Genomic DNA, 15605 nt, shown 5'->3' with positions numbered 1-15605 from the left:
TCTCTCCCCATGATCAACCTCTGCAGAGTAAATGCTGCAGGGAACAGGATCCTCCTCTGAGCTAAGCTGCATCATTTAAGGCTTCACTGATGCATGTGGTCAAAAACAACCAACCAGACCTGCGACTTAACCTCAGTTACCACACGGCACTTTGGTCACTTCCATTTTCTGAAGACAAGAAATCACAGAGCGAGGGGGGCGGCAGCAGAGTCCACATACAAGGTACCGGTCATCTGTCACCACAGTCTAAACTGTACTTATCGAGTTGGTTGACATTAAAAAAAAATCTTTAAAATGCAGTCGTGTATCTTGGTTTGTTATATCATATTTTATTGTTTTAAATAAAGTTTTTATGGAGTACAAAAATAGAAGAACACACATTTTAAAATCAGTGTTTCAGTCAGTTCATCCAGTCAGTAAAACAGTGATTATGACGTCATGTAGGAAGACACAATCAAATGTTATAAAGTTGCTTATTGTTCTTTTTTTAATACTGTATGTGATGTTGTGCATTCTGCTGTGTCTTGGTCAGTAGTATCAACAGCCTAAAGAGTTCAAACTCATCACCAGGGAGAGATAATGTCTGCGATTCCTGCATGCAGGGTGCTAAATTCACCATAAAAACTCCAAACAAACAAGGATAAAAAGGATAAAAAAATCACAAAATCAAAAACGCATGCCGCAGCTTTAAAACATTTCAGTCATGTAGCAAAAATATGAAATTACATGCCTCTGTTTGAACATCTTGACAGCGGACATGAGGATGTTTTTGGGGCTTTTGTGGACAACGGATAAAACTTATACTCTTTCTACTCGCCACTAAAAGACTTATAGACCCCCAAAAGTTTCCTTAAAGTAGATGACCTCAGATCTGTGTGAAACTAGAGTGAGGAACAGCTTAATATTTCACCGGCACAACCAGAAGGAATCCTTTGAGCAGAAAAGGTTAAATGAAAACAGCACTGAGCTGCATTAAACGGGACTTCCACCAGATCCGTATCTGGTCCGTCTCCAATCCGCTGCGGTCCTGCTCCGTGCTCTCTCGTCCGTCAACACCCACCGGTTGCGTTTCAGAACACAGCACTGAGCAGGATCAACGGACATGGTCATGTGACCGAGGTTTTCCCTCAGCAATCACTGAATCACGGATTCTCCTCCTCCTCTCCTCCTCCATGTTGTCTTTCTGGTCCTCTGAAAACCTCTGACCTGTTGACTCCAGGCCTGGCTCCGCTCATCATGACTTTGGTTTGTTGTTGTAGTTAAGTGAAATACGATCTGGTGATAACACAGAGTGTTTTATTCTGAAAATTAACCGGATGTTTTCAATTTGTTTTGGTGAAACCTGACTTCCTGTCCCGCTTCATCTGCTCTGTTGAGATTGATGCGTCGTGCCCTGGCAATCCACAAACCGGAACGCAACAGAGTGGATCCAGTGGAAGTTAACACATTGATTAGAATAGAAACCTATCAGATCAGGTGCCATGACGGATCAGAGAGGGACCGGACACGAATCTGGTGGAATTCAGCCGTTATGGGAAGTGTAGGACTGGTTTTCTGGAGCTTAACTCATGTCATTATATCTTTCACGAAACGCTTCTTTGGGTCTTTTGCTCAAATGTCCCGAAACATGATAGATGTGCAGTATGAAGTCTTTCTTTCTATGGAGTGATTGGTTAAGCTATGGATTCAGAGCAGGAAGTGAACAGAACTGTCCCGTCCCTGCAGTGCTCATGAGTCTTGTTGAGTGGAGTTACTTGTGATGATGTCGCCCTCATGCCTGCAGAAGCTGACCCACCAGAGCTGGACTCCTCTCCCGGATCAGCGTGGAAGAGATCTCCGCCACCTTTAACACTGACCTCTCCCATCGCTCTGTGTCCTGAGGCAGAAAGAGAAAGACAAGAAGAGGAGGAGGAGGAGGAGGAGAGACGGGGAGTCCATTAGTTCAAGGACACTAAATTACAGACAGGCATGCCACCATGCTTAATAAGTGAGCTCAGTAGTTAGATCCTGCAATAACAAACTAAGACATCCACACGCAGATACACATTTGTTCGTGTTTATCTCTTTGTTTAACAGTCACGACTCGGTTTGAGTCATACGAGTGTTTGTACTCCAGTTTATGGGACCGCCGGCCAGAAGCACGCAGTTAGCGTTAGCAGCCAGTTTAATCTAGCAGGAGACAAAGTTAAAGCAGGCCCATGTTGTTCCACTTATGGTTATGGCAGAAGTTAGCAACAGACTGAAAGGAGTGAGAGTTCAAACATCCATGACTTGACATTTGATATAAAAGAAGTCTGGAAGCGTCTGCACTTTGTTCATTAGCTGCTGTTTTCTTTAAAATTCTGACACTTTAAAAAAAAAAACAAAGTCTGAACTGCATCTGAACTTCCAGGAGAGATGCTCCGATCGAGAGTGAAGTCTGGTTTCTTCTGTCCTGTTTGAGGCCAAATAAACACATCACACACTGAAGCCACCACATTTCACTTGATTGAATTTAAACTCTGGTGGAGGATTTTCGTGTCTCCAGTGTTATTTCATGGCTTGTTCAATCAACAGAAGGAAGCAATCTTCAGGGAAGAGAAAGGCCGCAGAATAAAGCCACTTCAGCTTTCTATTCTCCCAAATTTGTGTTAATGTCAAGCCCTCTGAAGCTTGTGAACCCATAAGACCTACTTGGGGATTTATGGTGCATGATATTGGACAGAGCTACACTAAACCACACACACACACACACACACACACACATACTGAAGGGGAGCATACATGCACTCAGTCTGTTCTTTTTAAAGCTAACTCCAGTGTTGTGGTTGTTTTGCTTTCGTGATTTCTCTCTTCTGTATCTCTTTCTTCTCAGCAGACCGCCTGCACAATGCTCTTTTAATGGTTTTCACTCCCCTGACTTCATTCTTTAGGCTACAGCGACTCCCCACTTTGATTTAGTTTCTGGATGAAGCCTGAGAATGACCTGTTTTCCATCTTTCAAAGCGGCTGCAGCTCAAGGAGCTTTGCTTTGTTTTAACCACAGTCTGTTCTCCGTAACAGATTTATGCTTCATGCTCTACCTGGATTTTTTCATAAACGGGTAATAATAAGGCTTTTGACAAAGCTTTTGATGTAGACGCATGCATGAGGGAGAAAATATAACAAATAATTTCATTCTCAATACTTTGAAAGATATAGTAGACTGAGAACACCAGAAGGACGTAAACCACAGAGAAGAGAAGAAAGAGAAGCCTGGGACTGATTTCTGATCCAGCAGGTTCACACACCACAGCTCTGCACTGAGATATCTCAAATATTAAACATGCACGCAGCTTCAGGAACACTTGTGTTACCTCTCGCTTTGTATCGCCAAAGTTTTGACCAAGTGAATGTTTGCAAACCTGCCAGGATTGATGCTTGACCCGCCAAGCTTTTACTCCCTATCAACCACATTACAATGAAAACAGCAGATGTAACACATGTTTCAGTAGAACCTGTCCTGGACTTACAGAAGAAGACAAAACTAGCTTGCTGTTTCTGGGCAAAGCTAGCTAGGTAGCTAAACCATTCCAGCTCTATGTGTTCTCTGAGGAACAAAACTCTTCCCTCTAAAAACATCCCAACATTTTTGAACTGGGCTGCATGTGTGAACCAAGCGGCAACCTCCGGTCTAAAAATATGAGTTCAATGCTGAAGTGCTAAAAACTGCAGTACATCGAGTGTCCACTTGAGGCTGGCTCTGGAAGTACAGGAAACCACATACACACCAATTCAAAAAAGCCGATCTTTACAGCAGAAATAAACATGTTTACAGCCTGGTACAAAAGACAAGTGTAGTCTGGACAGCTCATTTTCTCGATCAGCTCACACTGTACGGGGGTGAAATTTTTCTAACGCGGTAATTTCAAAGATATTGAGATTACAAGTTTTCCAATGAGAGGCACAGCTGATTTGATTGACAGGCGGGAACACTGTAGCTGTTGGCGAGGAGGCTCAAAGCCCGCCTCTTTACGTCACAATCGCTCGACAGCAGTTATGTTGAGTTCAGCATTTCCAATATGGCTCCCGCCGACGATTGGCCTCAAAACAGCGCTTCAGAAACAGATGGTTGATGTCACGGATACGTCCATAGTTTATACAGTCTACGGTGTGAACGCAAGAAGCCCATTGGGCTGAGCCAATGTAAGAGCAGAAAATGAAATATTCCTAAAAATTCACCATGAGCAAGTGGGTGGTGTGATGGTGTTTGTATCATGCAACCTGTGCAAACCTGGAAGAGCGACACGCTTTGATGAATAAAACCATCTGTGGTTAAACTCCTCCAGATTGAAACCAAAACAGGCCGAAATTGCTCACACAACCTTAGCCTAAAGAGCATCATGCAGTAGTTTACACACTGAAGAATCACCACAGAATGGATCTTAAACTGTGAACAGGGCTTTTTAATTTGGGAATTTAATGATCCGTTTCTTGGCATCAGAAGAAATGCTTAGTTGGGGAGTTAGTGGGGAGTTTGCTAGTTAGCCATAGATACCAGGAATTATGGATAACAGTGGATTAGCTGTTAACTCTTAAATATATCACTATTTAAAAAAGGCTGTTTGGGTAGTGTGCAGTTTATCAGTCAGACTGCACCTACACCTCGTCAGCACTTCAGGATGTTACAAATAAGGAAGTAGATCATGCTCTCTCCAATACTCTTGCTTTGGCAGTTTTCAGGTTAATAAGTCGAAGGCAGAGTAATCAGGCAAACTGTGTCCCCCTGAGCCAATCAGGACTCAGCTTGTTTAAGTTGCCTCCATGCTAAAATCTCTCTCTCCTCTCTGACCAAGGCCTCTACCAGCTGGTTTTGCTTCTCTGCTGTCGGCCCTCAAACATTTACTACACTCGTCCATACACAGCAGTTATGACTGATCTGTCAGACTTTATCTTTAGTTTATAATAAATATAAGTTATTTCATGTGTGATTCCCTTCTTTATCACTTACTTTGGACCAATTCATGACTCTGAAACATCATATGAACTCATTTTCCTTCAAACTCTAAAACAGGAAGTTTGTCTTTTACGATCGCCCCATACACGTCGCTTTCAGCTTGCCTTATTCAGCCTAAGCTACCACTGCTGAGCTATAGCTGCCTTGGGGATGGGTGGAGTGAACAGTCCACTGTGGAGATCTGATCAAGAAACTCTTCTACCACTCGCCACCAAAAATGACCGCCAGACGTCCGTTTAGTGATGAGATCTGAGTGTTCAACAAGAAACCTCTCCACAGCAGTTTTTTGACTTGTCAAAGCACTCGTGTAATGGCATGAATGATGGCTCTGCTCCAGCTAAGAGCCCCAGTTAGCCTTGACAGGGAGCCAGGGTGGACACCACCAGGAGCCTGGAACCACACCACATAACCGGTAAGCTGTTGTGGACATTATTAGTTCCACTTTCCTTCCCTCAGATTTAAAACGGATTATTCCTTCGACATAAAACGTTTTGAGAAGAGAAGAAAAAACAAGGCCCTAATCTATAAAAACTGGAACCAACTTGTAAAACCCCAAATTATCCTTCCATTTGTTCTTATTTTAACTTTTCACCATAAAAACACAGACCAATCTCACACTTTCTCTTCTGGGCGAAGAACCGGTCTTAGCAGCCAGCTCTCATAAGGCAGGTTTGCTGAGGCGTGAAATTAAATGATATGAGGAGGCTTAAAAAGGCCGCTCACAAAACTTTTAATGTTCTGCAAAGACGGACAAAAAAATCTTTTGGAAATACATCCCAGTACGACTCAAAGACTCAAAACAACAGTGATTTGTGATTTGGAACATCAAATTGAGCATGACCGGCTTCCAAAAAATTCATTCAGCGTTTAGAAGACTGCGTCAGAAGCAGAACACGTTTGGAGCGAAGTGTGCGATCACCAGGAGAAAAAAAAATCATCTTTCTCTCACTCCCTTCTTTCATGAAGTTATAATCGGACTTCACGAGGCCAGCTCCAAACGGCTCAGTTTGTGCAGCCACTGGACGGGGAATGTGACGAGGTGTGAGAGCGATGAGCGTGGAATCGGGCCTGACCGTGGTTAATGGGAGCGAGAGACCCAGCGTTCAGAACTCCCGGAGCACTCCTCCCCTTAATCAGAACCAGCGGACAGGGGAGTCAGATGACATGGATTTTCCACACCAACCTACTGAGAAGGGGAGCCGAGGCAGTGGAGCGCAGATCAGCGACTCCAGCCTCTCATTGATTAAAGCAACACGGGGGAATGCAGACTAAAAAAAAAAAAAAAAAAAGATGGAATCAAAAAATGATGGCTTTGATTGAGCTCCAGAGGTATTCTTCAGTCTGCATGTACAATCTTTTTTTAATGTGCTTTTAGATTTACAAGACTCTCAACCTTTGAAGAATCAAAGGAAGCTGAGTGATGCAAAAGCACAGAGGCTTTTTTCTTTCTTTTAATGCGCTCAAGTCATTGTTCTGTAGCTTAATCCATAATTTGTTGTCGAGATGGGCGACTACATCTGCAGGCAGTCAGCACAACACTCTGAATATCTTGATCAGTCTGCAGCTCTGAGAGAGATAGCACAGACTTCTATTAAAATCTGATTATGTCTTATCTTTGTTGGAGCTATCAGATCAAAGCGTTCCTCCGCCGGTTATCTAAAACAAACTACATCTTCACACGGAAAGTATCTGAGATGTTGCATGTGTTTTGGAGAAGCAACAAGGGCAGGCTGCATGATAGATGTGATGTGCACAATCATTGGTTGATTACCACCCAAGTGCATTGATGAAGACCAGGGGGGAAGTCACGGAAAGCTCTGGATGTCACGGGCGCACTGAAGACAGCTACGGGCATCAAACCACGGCTAATGACTCTATTAAAGAGGGCGGTAATAGACGGGTCGGTTTGCACACGAGATAACACGAAAAAAGCACACAGTCAGGATCACCAAGAGGGATCAAAGTTTTAAGCCTGTCTAAGCCCTTTGCGCTGAATTATTTCCACTCCAGATATGAGGTCTTTGAAATATGAATCATGCTTCATGAGGCAGCGTTATTAGATCAAGTAGTTGCTTGCTCAGTAAAAACACAAATACGACTTGAGGTCTTCATTGACTCGTGGCACAGCTTTAAGTAGTCACAACTGACACTCAGGCTTCAAATGTGGTTGACGATTAAAGCACGACAATCGGGTAAAGTTACCCAACAGCAACAAACTCAGAGACTTCACAGAAATTTGCATATCTAGCTGCTCGCAGGCTGAAATCGATACGACCTGAGCGTGAGGATTGATCGATGCACAGTGGAGGAGAGATGCCGTTTGACTCAGTTTAGTGGAAGGTCTTGACGGACAAGGGATGGCACTCCTCCTGACCTGGGCTCTGCTGCCCTTGGCGGGGGTGGTGCTCCGCTCGTCTCCTCTTTCCACCGAGGACCGTCCAGGATGAATAAAGCAGCTTCCAAATAAGCAGCTCTCTGACTCATTGTTACGGGCACGCAAACATCCAAGAGAGAGAATTCATGTGTTGTGGCACAGAAGATAGCGTTTATGTATATTAAAGACAGAACACATGCATGGACTTGGTAGACCTTTCATGAGGTTACAAGTGCATCCTCAGGCGCACAGAAACAAAGAAGTTGAACTTTGTTGTTTAGGGGTTTGTATGTTTTTAGACCTTCTGAATCCAAGTGTTAACATGAAAACTGTTTTCCTGGGGCGATGGTGGCCTAGTGAAGGGGTTCCAAACTTTTCAGCCCAAGACCCCCAAAATACAGTTGTGCTCATAAGTTTACAAGTTGGCAGAATCTGTGATTTTTTTTGGCCATTTTTCAGAGAATATGAATGATAAGAGAAAAACTTTTTTTCACTCATGGTTAGTGGTTGGGTGAAGCAAAATGTTTATCAAACAACTGTGTTTACTCTTTATATATCATAAAGGCAACAGAAACTACCCAAGAAACCATACATTCTGCCAGGGTATGTTAACTTATGAGCACAACTGTATAGATGCCAAAGACTCTTGACCCCTACTGTCCCTCTAAGTGATTTAATGTGGCTTCATTTAGCTTGTCTGCAGAAAATGACCCTACCTATATGAGCATGTGTCTGTGTTTCCTGTGAAGTTATGAATTAACCTGCTGCTACTGATGCTTTTGATAATTAACTGTTCACTAACCCTAAACTTAGGAGTCATCTGACCAAAAGAAAGGCAGACAACTCATTACATTTTCTATTTTTAAGGGTTTTATTTCAAGTTTAGCTACTATTTGTGTTGATATGTTTTACTATATATGGGTAAAATTTACTATTTTTACATACATTTTGTCAATCAACTTTTTTATTGCACTTTGTCAGTATTTCTTTGATCACTACAAGGTATCAAATTATATAAAAGTAATAAAAAAAAAAAAAAGAAGAAGAAGAAAAATAAATGAATACAAAAAAATGATCATAATAATAATTAACAGTCAAACTAAAAGGAAGATGAACATAAGAAAACAAGGTAAATAAACAAAGAGAGTAAACTAACAAAAATAAATAATAACACATATTTTTAGATAACTTGAAACTATAATAATATATATATATTTTTAAGTTATATTTTTGGCCTTTTTGCCTTTAATTGAGAGGACAGCTGAAGAGGGACAGGAAATGTGGGGAGTAGAGAATCGGGGGAAGACATGCAGGAAATGGTCAACCGGCGGGAATCGAACCGGCGACCCCTGCGACAAGGACTGTAGCCTCTGTATGTGGGGCGCTTAGACCACTAGGCCACCAGCGCCCCAAAAACAATAACAATAATTGATAGGTTTTGTATGGCGCTTTTCTTGGTACCCAAAGTGGCTCTACAGAAAAATAATAGTACAAATAAATAAATAAATAAATAAATAAAGAAGAGGTGGTTTTTAAATGACTAGAGTGAGTCAGAGATCCAGATGTTTGGAGGGAGAGAGTTCCAGAGTTTGGGCAGCAATGGCAAAGGCTCTGTCCCCTAAGGTTAATAACAAAATACATTCTGGAAGACATCTCATGACCCTTCATTTGTGTCTCGCGACCCCCCAGGGGGTTCTGACCCACACTTTGGGATCCCCTGGCCTAGCAGTCTAACACCCCATGTACAGAGGCTGTAGTTAGTTGCAGAGGTTGCCGGTTCGACTCCAAGCTGGTTGACCATTTGCTGCATGTCTTCCCTGTCTCTCTACTCCCCACGTTTCCTGTCTCTCTTCAGCCGTCCTGTCAATAAAGGCGAAAAAGCCCTTTTTAAATGGTTTTCCAGTGTCTCTGTCTCTGTGTCCAGAAGAATATGAAGATGAGGAAATGTGCAGGAGAGCTGAAGGCTGAGAATGATCTCAGAGTGGCATCGCTGAAACAAACACATCTGTAACAGCGAATCTGGAAAGACCTGATGGCCCGCTGTTCGAGATGACACGTAAAGGTTTATTAATAAGAGAGGAAATCGAGCTCAAAGGTGGCTCTGACCTTTCAAAGTGTTGAATAAATCATCATTTGTTCCAAAAACAGAAATTGTCCTCATAAGCCAAAGTCCAAGTGCAGCCAGCAGGAGAGTCTTTCACTTCATTTTACTTCTAAAGTGCTTGTTTTTACGAGTTTCACTTCAGTCGTATTAGACGTGAGGGAGCCTCGCTTTCCACTTCTAAATGCTTAACCGCCACAAATCTGCCCTTATAGGATTTCCCAGCCAACAGTATCATCATTTATCCACATTATCGTATGGACCATCAGCAGTCATGTATGCCGTATTAAACGGGAAGGCGACACATTTACATTTTGGAATTCAACCTTCTTTTTTTTCCACTGACAGCGGAGACTCTGCTGCTTCGATTACTGACCCATCCAAATCCCTCGGTGGCCTAGAGATGACATTTATATAGTTTCTCTTGACAGACTTCACATTTAAAAAACAGAGACTATATATAAACTGTGTCAGGGGAAAAATACCACAGGAACAGAGTCACAGATGGAGGGAGTTCTGGGGATTTTATTTTTTTACTTAATGCACCAAGAACCCCGATCCCAGTCCAAGAGACAGGACGGATTAAGACATGAAGCGACTGCATTGTTTTAACACATAAACAACACGATATATAATCACAGCACGGTAACAGAGTCAAACACTCTCTATCAGTCCCATGTGTTCGATTGCACCAAAACATGCGACAGCTTGTTATTTCAAACGGCAACCACAAGTTTATGGAACAGGACTTCAATCATTAGGCTGTATTTGTGCTTACTGTTTAAAGAGAGGATTCTGACAAGCTGTGAGGCGACAGGTCTTTGAAACCAAGCGAGGGGTGAGCTGAGAAGAGAGGAGGGAGGGAGGGAATCATCCGTGGACCACACAATAAGCAATCCTCAAATTCTCTCTTCTCCTAAATGCCACAGTCGCAATCAACCTTTCCATCTAAAAGGAGCGGCGCAGCGGCACTTCTGCCACACAAGACGAGCCCGCTTTGAAGCTTAAAGGTTTCAGGCAATTAGGACCTTTAGCAGTGACAATTTGTACGCCTCTGTCATTTTCCCCCCAGATCCCCAGCCCTGAGGAGGACTGCTGCTCCTGCTGCTGAGGGCTCCCACCTCTGTTCCCTTCATGAAATGCCAACCGCACCGGGTCCTTAATTGAAAAACAGCTTATGGAAAAGCTTGGCGCAGAGCCCGAGCCAAGAGACCTGGAAAGAGTTGTTAGAGTCACACCAGCTACCATAACCCAAGTGGCCAAGAACATTTAGAAAGGTTTAATGGTCTCTTTTCATCGTCCTAATGTTTTACTGTCCTCTGACATCTGGGTGCTTCAGTACTAACAGTTGTTGCATCCACTTGAGGGCAGTATCATTACTAGCAATGAAGCCAGAGCGCCTTCTTCGCTCTGGGAGTCCTAAAATGTTAAAAACCACCACCTAACATGAACTTCACAGAGCATCACTCTGACTCCCGCTCTTTAATAGATGAAGTAATTTCTCAGAAAAACTCTCCCCAAATGACCCGTGTGTTGAATCCCAGCGATACAATACAGCTAAAAACACCCGGTGCTTTGGTTCTTAGAGAGGATAGGGTTTCAGGGTCTCTGACAGCTCGTCCCTGAGTGGGTATTGTGGTCCTGCTGCCCTTACTCCCCTCCGTGTATCACTGCAGACAGGCAGTAGCCTGAGGCTGAGCCACGGAGAGAGAAGGGGGACAGAGGTCCAATTACTGCTGAGTCCAAAAGTCTGATTAGGGCCCTAAATTTTACACCGCTACAGTTCTGTAGAGACTCATTTTAAATGATGAGGAATAGTAGCAGAAGGACTCCAATCCTTTTATGAAGCTTGGATGTACCACGAGGGGAAAACACAGCAAAACATGTTACGAATCTTAAACCGCTTAAATTTCCCTTTTGCAACATTTATGTCTGAATAATCAAGATTTGTGATTCCACCGTGCCAGACTTTATCACACGGATTCTTTCTCAGCTTTCTGCAGCTCGTTGTTGAAGGTATAAGAGTGAAATATTCAAACCATAGTCGCTGCAATTTCATGGCTGGAAAATACCCTAAATGTCTCATGCATCATTTTAAGCACATTTTCCTCAAATTTCCTCTGACATGCTTGATATCTTTGGAAACTCTGGATGCTCCACTGAAAACTGACATAAAGATGTGTGGTTTGGAATAACACACAGCGTGAGTTTCAGGGACGGATCCATCGGGAGGTCAACGTGATAAAAACGTAGATGAAAACAACTATCATAAGCACATACACGTCTTGTGCTCATGTACTCACTGTAAAGTAACGTGTTAAAGCTTTCCTGATGGGGGAAGGTTTTTGTTTCTAGATTGGGAGTAACTTCATGACTTCAGATTAAGTCGTGTTCGATCTGATTCTTAGTATTCATTTCTTGCACTGACTCTGAAAATGCATCTCCCACAAGCAGCCTGTGTAGCCAGTTGTAGCTTCAATCTGTAGCAGAAAGCTGAGCCTCCTTTGCTTCTGCATCATCATTTTGGTAACAAAGATAAGTGATAGATTCTGAAGAGGTGTTCTGAAGCCCAAAGATGACGGCTGCCATATTGAAAATGCTATCTCCACCTACCTTTCAATCAATTAATCAATGGCCCTAAATATGCAAATTGAATGCATAACTCTCAGCCTTACAGGGGACTTCCACCAGATCCATCCGTGTCCGGTCCAACTCAGTGCTCTCTCCGCCGGACAGCTGGAGTCATGTGACCGAGGTTTTCCCGCTGTAATTACTGAATCAAGGATTCTCCTCCACCTCTCCTCATCCATGTTGTCTTTCTGGTCCTCTGAAAACCTCTGACCTGTTGACTCCAGGCCTGGCTCCGCTCATCATGACTTTGGTTTGTTGTTGTAGTTAAGTGAAATACGATCTGGTGATAACACAGAGTGTTTTATTCTGAAAATTAACCGGATGTTTTCATTTTGTTTTGGTGCCTGACTTCCTGTCCCGCTCCATCTGCTCTGTTGAGATTGCAAAAATTGAAGTCTTGCGTATCTGATACGGAGGGCTCCAACCTGCCGGATAAGACACGCAGCTGGAACGCAACAGAGTGGATCCAGTGGAAGTTAACACATTCACTAGAATGGACACCTATCAGATCCGGTGCCGTGACGGATCAGAGATGGATTGGGTGGAATTTGGATGTTAGAATATTCCAAACTGTATTTGTATGAGTAAAGAAAAGAGCTACAGAGACCAGAACAGTTCTTGGAACCAAGCTGGAAACATGTTAAGTTGAGCCGTTAAGAAATTGGTATTGTAACATGGGACCCAATGAGGAGGCCTGCCTCAAGTGGACATTCAAAGAACTGCAGCTTTTGTCACTTCTGCATTGGCTTCATTTTTCACAACTGGAGGTTGCTGGCTGTACATCGTTGACAGTGTCATTGTTGCAAGTGTGATCTTAAAGTGATAACACCACAAACAGCAGGAGATTGCAAAGATCCTTAATCCACAAGAAAAACAATCTGAAGTCGAGCATATCTCACAACACTTCGCAAAACAAAATGTTCTTGAGCTTATATTGGAAGAAAGATGAAAGTTGATGGCCAATTCTGCAAAAATGTAGGTTCATCAAAGTGCAAAGGTAGACCAAACACTCACATCCAACCTGTTTGGATATTTACGACTGTCAAAGTATACACCAGACTTATACTGAAAGTGCAGCCATAAATATCTGACTTTATTTGGATCCAGGATCCAGGCTCGTCGCCAAAATCAACAGAGATGACAGTGATGTTTTTTCCTCCTCCTCCTCACAGATGAAGCATCTTTGTGGATTGTGTTTGATTGAATCTTGCGGAGGTATTTATTGTCTTTACCTGAGCGTCTGTATTTTACATACCCATGTCGCTCCCACTCTGCCTCACTTCATCTGAAAGGGATTGTAATGTAGGAAAATGAATGAGTCTGTTTCCCACCCTGCTTTTGTACATCTGTGAGCCTCCCTCAGACTTTCCAGTCTCAGAAAAAGCAAACGTTTGCATTGATAACTGCTTTCAGACCCTATTGAGAGAACAATCGCTGCCACACAGCCTTTTCACGGTACACTTGTAAAGCTCTTTCAACATAGGTTTCCAAAATATCCTGTCTGGGGGCGACCACTGGGCAAACACAGCAGTTTGTTAGTCATGTCTAATGTACGACTTCTCTTTCTGTGTACCCTCTTCAGAGGAGGCAAACCCTGCTAAGAATGGGACACTGAGGGGGTCTGCATTTCCACTGGATCCCCTCAGTGAGAACTGTTTCAACAAGCTCTGCTGAGAGATGACTTTGTTTGGATTCAACTCACCGAAAGACAAGCCTCAAAACAGAGAGCAGGACAATGGCTCTTTAGTTGAGGAGGTATGAAAGCATGAAGGCATGAGTGGGATTTATGAACTGGGACATACCAAATCCCACATGTGGTTACAGAGCTCCAGAAATCACACACACCCTCCACTGATGCCTCATTTACTTATCACACTGTATCACTTACACTGAGGCAGGGGAGCCAAACATGGTCTCTATCCCGGGCCATCTGAGGTCAGCTGCAGGTGCAGGAATATTTCACCAAACAAGACATTTATTACAAGCTGGCTTTTCAGCAGCTCACATCCTGGACAAGGCTTAGTGCCCTCACTTCCATCCTTAATACTAGCACGAGATTGCTATCGCGTTAGGCTGTCAGCCAAACATACAAACATAGGTGAAACACTGTGTTTTCGTACCGCTGTCAAAATATCAGCGTACCACAGACTAAACATCAGGGGGATACAGCCGGCTGTGTGGCTTGACTGATGTAGTGTGAGAAAAAAGAAAGGACCGCCACAAGGAGCCGTTTCAGGAAAATTATGTTCACCTCACACCGGGACTGTGAGATTCATCTTTGGTTCTTAAATACAAGAACAGACTGAGAGTTATTGAATCTACCTTGAAATCTGGTTATTTATAACTTCAGGAACGTCCAAGTGGGGTTTCCATCAGAGCAGGAAATTTAATTTTAGGGCTGGGGCCCAGACTCGGCCATCTTCAAGGTTCAAGTTTCTGATGCTGATGGAGACAAATTCAAGGGAGTTAAAAAAGAAGGTTTTTTCCTTTTGAGGAGCATAGAAGTAAAAAGAAGCAATCTCTCTGTATACTGTGGCGGCCACGCTCAGTAGAAGTACATGAATGAACAGGAGATGCACATCAGTGGTATCCTGTTCAGTACTTAAAGCAAAATAGAGATTACCTGGATGCAACTCCAGCCATGCCATCACACATCCCTCTTCTTGTTGCAGGCATGCTTCAGCTTCCACGTTAAAACAACTTGATGCCATTTTTCACTCTGCACTGAGATTTACAATACTCATCACTGTATCCTTTACAATAAGGTGGGATGGTCCACTCTAATTGAAAGGCGTGATTTGCACTCATGCCTCTTTATTTATAAAGCGCTGGTTGGGATGCCACCCTCATATTTATCATCCTAGTTGCTAGTTGCTAGTTTGGTCCTCTGGAGCACAACACACATGAGCCACAATTGGCTCACTCTCCAGGTTCCTAGAGTTCATTCAGAGCTGGGAAGATCTGCTTTTGACTTTTTTGCACCATCTGCATGGAACTCACTTCAAAGCACTTTAAAACTGAATGCACTGGTTTCTTTTAGTCATTTTAAATCATTAGTTTTAAACCTTTCAACCTCTGATTGCACCTGTTTTAACTGAATGTGTGTTAACATTACTTTTTAATGGTTTTAACATTACTTTTTAACATTAACGTTTTTATCTTTTACTTGCTTGTCATGCATTTTAATGTTTCTTTTATATGCTCGAGGTCATTGTAAATGATTTTTTAGTTTAAATAAAGATCATTATTATTACATGCTGTCCCACAAGGTCAATCTCTGCCTGAAGCAGACACTGCTGATCTTATAACCACTTCAGATTTTGGTCTGTTATCCCATCTCATCCAATAAGATTTATTAGATAACATAACTTTGGTCATTTTTGTACCGATAGGATAGTGACCAAAAGCATGAGATCGCCAATTTGAGTGCCTGAAATGAGTTTCATCCTAAAGGTGGCCGGACAGGGTCAGTAGCTTGGACACCTGCAGACGGCTTAAAGTGGAGTTGCTTCTCCTTTGCATCA

The 15605-nt window shown here is 42.9% G+C and overlaps 1 protein-coding gene across 1 annotated transcript in view; it reads right to left on the bottom strand.

Moving 5' to 3' along the window:
* Positions 1-1393: 1393 nt before the first annotated feature.
* crppa (CDP-L-ribitol pyrophosphorylase A) overlaps positions 1394-15605 on the bottom strand; it is a 63809-nt gene continuing 49597 nt past the window's right edge. Inside the window, exon 10 of the mRNA XM_034698648.1 lies at positions 1394-1876. Within this exon, the coding sequence (XP_034554539.1) occupies positions 1772-1876 (105 nt within the window). The 3' untranslated portion in view covers positions 1394-1771. The remainder of the gene's footprint in view (positions 1877-15605) is intronic.

This window comes from Notolabrus celidotus, chromosome 12, assembly GCF_009762535.1.
Source record: "Notolabrus celidotus isolate fNotCel1 chromosome 12, fNotCel1.pri, whole genome shotgun sequence".
Lineage (NCBI taxonomy): Eukaryota > Metazoa > Chordata > Actinopteri > Labriformes > Labridae > Notolabrus > Notolabrus celidotus.
Note: the sequence above shows the minus strand (reverse complement) of the source record. Positions and strands in the feature narration are given on the sequence as shown.